The sequence below is a fragment of the Limulus polyphemus genome, unplaced genomic scaffold, assembly GCF_000517525.1.
Source record: "Limulus polyphemus unplaced genomic scaffold, Limulus_polyphemus-2.1.2 Scaffold1841, whole genome shotgun sequence".
NCBI classification, from domain to species: domain Eukaryota; kingdom Metazoa; phylum Arthropoda; class Merostomata; order Xiphosura; family Limulidae; genus Limulus; species Limulus polyphemus.
This window is the reverse complement of record NW_013667451.1, coordinates 135674-144030: the sequence shown is the minus strand read 5'-3', so window position 1 is coordinate 144030 and position 8357 is coordinate 135674. Positions and strand designations below refer to the sequence as shown.

At 33.4% G+C, this 8357-nt stretch overlaps 1 protein-coding gene across 1 annotated transcript in view; it reads left to right on the top strand.

The window, feature by feature from the left end:
• LOC106465116 overlaps window positions 1-5051 on the top strand; it is a gene marked incomplete at its 5' end in the record, with an annotated part of 14169 nt that extends 9118 nt beyond the window's left edge. Inside the window, one exon of the mRNA XM_022392953.1 lies at window positions 3084-5051. Coding sequence (XP_022248661.1) covers window positions 3084-3209 — 126 coding nt within the window. The remainder of the gene's footprint in view (window positions 1-3083) is intronic.
• Between the last annotated feature and the right edge of the window lie 3306 nt (window positions 5052-8357).

The window sequence follows — 8357 nt, the reverse complement described above, 5'->3', positions numbered from 1 at the left end:
CAAGCTTTCATTGATTGCTGGAACAATACAATTAAGGTCAAGTGCCTTATGTGGGGTGCTCTCCATTTTTATTTTACTGTCAGTACAAAATCGGGGGGGGGGGAAGGAGCCCAACTAGATTACATCACACCCTGTTAGTCTTCACTAACCAGGTTTCACAATCTTAGCATCGGTGAAGTTGCATTCTTCTGTTTGTATCTGTTGTCAATTGGAACACGACCTGACTGTTACACTTTACACGCCTATAAAATCGTCTTTTCCCTCGATCACCCACCAGTCAAAGTTTGTCCTAATATCAGATATAGTGTTTCCAATTTACACCAAAAGAAGATCAGCCTTGTGAGTAATTCATAATATCCAATTTACACCACAAGAGGACCAGCCTTGTGAGTAATTCATAATATCCAATTTACACTACAAGAAGACCGGCCTTCTGAATAATTCATAATATCCAATTTACACTACAAGAAGACCGGCCTTCTGAGTAATTCATAATATCCAATTTACACCACAAGAAGACCGGCCTTCTGAGTAATTCATAATATCCAATTTACACCACAAGAAGACTAGCCTTCTGAGTAATTCATAATATCCAATTTACACCACAAGAGGACCAGCCTTCAAATTGGATATTATGAATTACTCACTAGTTTTCTTGTGGTGTAAATTGGATATTATGAATTACTCAGAAGGCCGGTCTTCTTTTGGTGTAAATTGGATATGATGAATTACTCAGAAGGCTGGTCTTCTTGTGGTGTAAATTGGATTTTATGAATTACTCAGAAGGCTGTTCTTCTTTTGATGTTGGATATTATTAGATCAGCCTTCTGAGTAATTCGTAATATACAATTTACACCACAAGAAGACCAGCCTTCTGAGAAATTCATTATATCCAATTTACACCACAAGAAGACCAACCTTCTGAGAAATTCAAAATATCCAATTTACATCACAAGAAAAACAGCCTTCTGAGTAATTCATAATACCCAATTTACACCAAAAGAACGTTCAAAGACCATTATATAGTGTCGAAGAGTTTACCTGAATGTGGTTGCTGATCATGATGGACAAGGGATTTGCCTACTCGATAACATGCAGTCCATCATGTTTTTACCTGTCTGAACTAAGTTGGTTTGTAGAGCATGTCAGTGAAGTCTTTCCTTGACCAGCGTTATCGTCGGATCTGGATCCGAATGAGCATCGTTTGGATGAACTCGAACTTCGTATTCACCAGTTTAATCCCAAGTCTACATCTGTAGCCACCCATTTTGGTGATGGTTTAATCCCATGTCTACAACTGTAGCCACACATGTTGGTGATGGTTTAATCCCATGTCTACATCTATAGCCACACATCTTGGTGATGGTTTAATCCCATGTCTACATCTGTAGCCACACATTTTGGTGATGGTTTAATTCCATGTCTACAATGTAGCCACACATGTTGGTGATGGTTTAATCCCAAGTCTACATCTGTAGCCACACATGTTGGTGATGGTTTAATCCCATGTCTACATCTGTAGCCACACATTTTGGTGATGGTTTAATCCCATGTCTACATCTGTAGCCACACATGTTGGTGATGGTTTAATCCCATGTTTATGTCTGTAGCCACACATCTTGGTGATGGTTTAATCCCATGTCTACATCTGTAGCCACACATCTTGGTGATGGGGCTGCAGTCAAATAAAACATATTTTCTGCATCTCGTGGATCGACATAAGATGTGTCGCTCTGATGCTAAGATCCTAACAAAGTAACCAGAGAATATAACAAAGTTGTGAGATAGCAAATTATCTTTATTTTTATGATTATGGTTGTGTTTATCGTTCATTTATTATTTTCTTCTACCATTTAGTTTATCTATGAATTTTTAGTTGCATTAAAACGCTAACCCATCTTCTACAAACCGCTTGATCAGTTGCCAACAAACCTAGAAAGTATTCTTAGAGCCCTTGCAGAATGGCATAGGTAGGGACGTTCGGATCTAACCGCATACGTCAGTCCCACCCCCAGGGAATTTCTATATCTTTCCTGTGCGTTATGGCCTTTTATAACTGACGAAATACTGGACCGATTTTCACCGACCTGGCATGGTCCCCGGGGAGAGACAAAGGGGGATAACGTTCAGATTTGACACCACCACATCTCCGGTGGCCCATATGTTTTACCCGTATACGTTGAATGAATACATTATTATACAAATGCTTTAAAAAATATCCCATTTTTTCGCACTGAATCAATGAAAAAGGTTTTTTTTTTAATTGAATTATTGTATGACATGATATTTACGACACATAAAGAAAAGAAAAAAGCTATCGGTTGAAACAACAATCGTTTCACATACGCAGTTATGTCCTGCACGACCTTTAATTAGATGCAAGTTCAAAGGATATATATATATATAAAACGTTACGTTAAAGAGTACGTTTAAGCTGTATTTGTAGTTTAGACTATTTATCAATACAGGATATTCTTGAAGCATCTTGTAGTTAATGTGCCCCAAGACGATATATCTCAGTATAGGTGTTCTTTCCAACCACGTCACACCAAACGTGGCAACTCTTGGAAATTAAGGATTCTAGTAGATTATACGAAAACTAAACTAAGCATTCTTGTTTTTTTAAGTGCATTTTTGCAGTATGTGCTGTTTACACAATGATCATGAGCGTATTATTGTCTCCAGATTTTTGTTGTTGTTGTTGTTAACTACATTATATATATTTTCAATAAATACTGGTATAATGAATGAGTATTATTTATTGGCACTCGTGTATAATGTTAAAATAGGTACACGGTTAATTAAAGTCAATCTATGACCACTAAAAAAGTGAGTCTACATGTACCCTTATGTCTTGCAACTCACTCCTGAAGATGACGGTCCAACGTCGAAACATGTAGAGTCAACTCTTCTTTTTTTTTACTGGTCATAGATTGACTTTAATTAAAATTTTTTAATTGTGTGTTATTTATTATAATAATAACCGATACATTAGATAAATATAAAAATTAAATTACGAATTATTGGATACTTATTTACATTTTTAAATATATATATATATTTTACGTTTTATTGAATATTAGGTGTTTGGCCTTCTTGGACTTCTCTGCTTCGGTGCCTCAGCCTATCTCTCCTACTTGGTCTTCCGAGATAGAGTTCCTCCGGGATCGACTGGCACCACTACTGTTACGACAGTAACAGTAAAATAAACGTTTTTAGCCTTTCGTCAACACAGTAATAAACACCTGCGGGATGCCAAATAGAATTAAGTTTGTTTGTCAATTAAGAATTTGAATTGATCAAGGAAAGACAAAAAGGATAAGTTCACTGCCAACGTAATTGTTTGTTAGACGCATAAATTGCGAGACCAATTCATTCATACTAAGAAAGGAACGTTGGGAACCAACGTATTCTTCACATATAATAATCCTTTATAAACCTGTCACATAAGGGACGTTTCCATCACTTTTCATCTGGTTATCTACCAGTCATATGCTAACCATGCCTTAATTGAGTAATTAAAAACTAATTTATATCCTCCTTATGAAACTGCTTGGAAAAGGAAGAAGCGGAGATGTTAATAGTATTTCTAATTAAAATTTCTACTTCAATAAATTTCTAAGCAGCTGTTCAAAATTCCAATCGTCCCAAAACATAGTCACGTAATACGTGTGTTTATATTACACCCGGTAATGTTTTAGGCTTTATTATACCTATTGTTTTAATTTATCAAGAAAGCCTAACATAATATCTTTAATTTCAGTTTACAATATTATATTGGTATAATAGTATTCCAAATGAAGAATTGATATTATAAGTACAATCTTTTTTTTTTTACCATAGTTTGAGAAACATGTACATCACAGAAGGTTTATTAGAAAACCTGTCTTTCTAAAGACCTATTTGTAATTGTTGTAGTGGTGTAAGCTTATACGCGTTTATTACAGATATCTAAGTAATTTTTCTTCTGAACAAATCCTTCATTTTGTTTTTACTTATGAGTTAAAGGTCAGTGCAGCCTACATTTTGGTTGCTCTATTTAAGTTCAAGTGCGTTTAGCAGTTTTAACCTATTACTTTTGACTTCTTGAAATGGAATACGATGAGCCACTGCAGCTTAATATATTTTTCAAAGAATAATTTTAAAATCAAAAACATTATTATTTTGAGCTGAGAAATCCCTCAACCATAAAAGCTGTCACTATCTAAAACTAAATTGGACGTTCACTTCCTATCACTCAGGCAACAAAAATTCACTTCAGCCTATCGTACAATATTAACTTTGAAAATGGGAGTTTCTTCATAATCGTGGCTAAACATTACTAACTTTTCGTGGATCCTTTCTTTACATTAGATCATTCCTAGAAAAATAAATATACCTTTACAGAATAATCAATATTGGGTCATGTTGAACTTATTCTCCCTCCCCTTTAATTATTATTTCGGTACCTCAGTAATCATGCGATGTTCAGCGTAATAAAACTTCCTGTTATTGTACTGGTTTATTACTGCGTGTGTTTATATAGATAGTAGACTGTGGTATACGTAAAAGTTAGCAGCGTTTTTATACATTATTTAAAACTAAAACCAATTTTCTGTGTACTTTTTTTTAGAAAAAGATACATTAGCCAAGATTTATTTCACAAGCCTTTCGCAATCCGATGTTTGGAGTTTGATTAGAACCTTTTTTTCCAGTTTATGTTATATTTATCTTAAACATGAATATTTTTCAGTACAGTTTTATGTTACTTTAACGATATCTTTCACACGGTTAGACACGTTCATCTATTGTTGTTCGTCTAACACGAATTGAGGGAAATCTGTTTTATTATTTTCTGTTGTTTATTTACATAGTGACAAGGCTCCTAATGAGGATAGTGTTACACTGAAAGTAATGATCTGATTAAAATTATGTTGATATATATATCCGCTATTTATATTTCATGCTTTATTTAAAACTCAAGAATATATATATATATACACACACTAATAGAACAGTATTAGGACAGAGGTGTATTTAAGCTGGAGAATAAAATCAGTTCAATTCTAAGAGTCTGTGTAATATATATAGATAGATGGATAAGATGCGTTGTTACTCATAACCATAAACATTACAAAATAACTGGCATTTTTCAATGTTGTTTTAATAACGTCTGATTACTACTTCCACCCTGACAAGCTAGCAATTACAATATTCAAACAATACCTTTCAATATCAATAAAGAAAAAAAACTTAATTCCAATAATAATAATAATAATAATACAGCAATGACACTGTTTAAACGATACCTTTCAATACCAATAACAACATCGAGTGACAAACGGCAATAACTATACACTTCATTAACTGTCTCTCTCTATTAGTGAAGCTTCTGACAGGGTATTTATTCACAGAGTAGGTCACGAGAGTACAACCTTATGTGATCATAAATTTACATACTCTTCTGCTACATTAATAGTATCTATACTTCACCGCTAGGGAAACTGATGTCAGTTTCAACATACATACATAATTACTCAAAATACAAATGATTACCCCAATTATAAGCGAACACACAGACAATTATGTCGAACAATGGTTTAGATATTGGTTGTCCTAAATCAAAAGTTTTATTGACAAACCATGCATGTTTTATGTGTCGTTTAATTATTTTGTTTGGCTCTCTGAATATTCATCCAGTGAATTAATAATTATTTTTATTTATTTTATTTCTCATAGTCCTTGTGGACCGTTGAGCCGATGGCAGAGCAAGATCTGCCATCGTTTCTAAAGCTGTTTCTTACGTCAAGGATGCAACCCACTTGACAGCCTTCCCTCTTTGAAAGGACGAGCATGTTCGGTGTGACGGGGATTCGAACCCGCGACCCTCAGATTGCGAGTCGAGCGCCTTAACCACCTGGCCATGCCGGGCCGAATTAATAATTAATTTATAATAATTCGTTACGAAAGTACCATTCATTATTTAAATAAAATTTCAATCAATAACTTGTTCCAACAATATAAATCAATATAAATACAATAATACGAGAAGGAATTTCTTGTTCCAACTGTTCATCTAGACCAATGAGGTCGATACATGACGAATGAGTTAATTTATTGTTTCAGTCTTCTGAACTGGCATACAGATTTCTACAGTTCCCATCTACAATAATACTGACACTTTGAAAACAACTCTAATGAAACAAAACCATGCTTGAAAAATGTTCACCGATTTAGTTTAGATTATTTATTAAAAGGTGAACAATAATAAACTTACTTGTTAAAAATTGTGAAGAATATATTTAGATTATTTATCAGAAGATGAACAATAATAAACTTACTTGTTAAAAATTGTGAAGAATATATCATATAAAAGTGTCAATCTAAGATCTAATAAGAATACTTTTATTAAATTCAAAGCTTAGATTATGCAAATTACAATACAAATTGTTGTATGTTAAGAAAAATTATGTACTCATTACCTAACATCTGCGAAGGTAAAATAATGCACCAGGATCGAGTTCATGGTGTTTAGGAAATGTTCCGATTAATTTACTCCTAAGCCTAATTCTAATCGTGCACACTAAACACTTATTTATCTGGCATACTCGGAAAACCAAGTATATATAAAAAAAAAACTTCAGGAAATTTGTAACTGTCCGAAACAAACAAAATTTTCAAAGGGGTTGTAACACGCAACACATACCAGTATTGTTTGTTTGAATTTTCGCGCAAAGCTACACGAGGGGTATCTGCGCTAGCCGTCCCTAATTTAGCAGTGTAAGACTAGAGGGAAGGCAGCTAGTCATCACCACCCACCGCCAACTCTTGGGCTACTCTTTTACCAACGAATAGTAGATTGACCGTCACATTATAACGCCCCCACGGCTGAAAGGGCGAGCATGTTTGGTGGGATGGGGATGCGAACCCGCCACCCGCAGATTGCGAATCGAGCGTCCTAACCACCTGGCCATGCCGGGCCTACCAGTATTGAAACAAGAGTAAAGATTAGGTAAACACGATAATCAAAACGATTCCACAGTTACCTCAGATTACCTGTCATATTGATCATGAAGTATTTTAGACAGCCTCCCTGGTGGCTGATCGGTAAGTCTGTCCGTTCATAACGCTAACAATCGAGTGTTGATAGCCAGGATGGGTAGAGCACAGGCAGTCCTTTGCTCAGCTTTGTGCTTAACAACAAATAAACTAAAACATTCTGAATTTTATATAAGTCTTGACATTTAAGTATTGCAATACATTTATATAGATATTGTACTTATATTGATTTATTTATATAGATATTGTACTTATATTGATTTATTTATATAGATATTGTACTTATATTGATTTATTTATACAGATATTGTATTTATATATATTGTACTTATATTGATTTATTTATATAGATATTGTATCTATATTGATTTATTTTATAGACATTGTTTTATTTATATAGATCTTGTATTTATATTGATTTATTTATATAGATCTTGTATTTATATTGTTTTATTTATATAGATATTGTATTTATATTGATTTATATATATAGATATTGTATTGATATAGATCTAAAGAACTTAATTCAATAAAAATATAATTTCCCAAAATATATAACCCAAGGATCTTTAATCAATCAAGAACTACCTTCATCCCTGATGTACGAATTTGAGCATCTTATATCACGTAAAAATACAAGTATTTTCAACCACAAATGAAAATTTCAAACATCAGTACAGTACGAGGGAAACTACAGTTGAGTTACACTTACAACTATTTATAGAACAGTATTCTAAATAAAACGCAAAATTGACGTACAAATTTATAAATTGGGGGAAGTAGGACAGTTAAAGGTAAATAGTGAAACGAGGACGTCTTCCCCTTAATTCATGCCACCATTCAACACATCATAACCTAAATGTTTTTTTGTTTTTTTTCTACAAGATGGTTAGGTTATCTTCTTTAGGGTCATGTTTTTATTTGTTGTGCGCGAGCCATGAAAAAGCTAAGTGAATTGAGGTTGAAGATATTGAAAAATACAAAAAGAATGAATCAGACACAGTTTTAGAGACGTTCGTTAGTAGTTTGAAATAACAGTTCTGTTAAATTACTCTATAAAACAATAGTACAATCAAGCACTCGAATAATCAGGACAATTAAACATTACGTGTAATAGCTTTAACTTTTATGCTCTAACACAGCTTTTGAGTGACCATTTATGCTGGACCTTTAGGTTAAATACACGAAGAAAACTATCTGCTAGATACAAGACTTCTGAGGGAATGGAAGTATCATATATATATATATTATCCAATTTATTAGTATACTATTAAATATATATATCAAATAAAATAAACCAATGAACATCCGTTCTAATT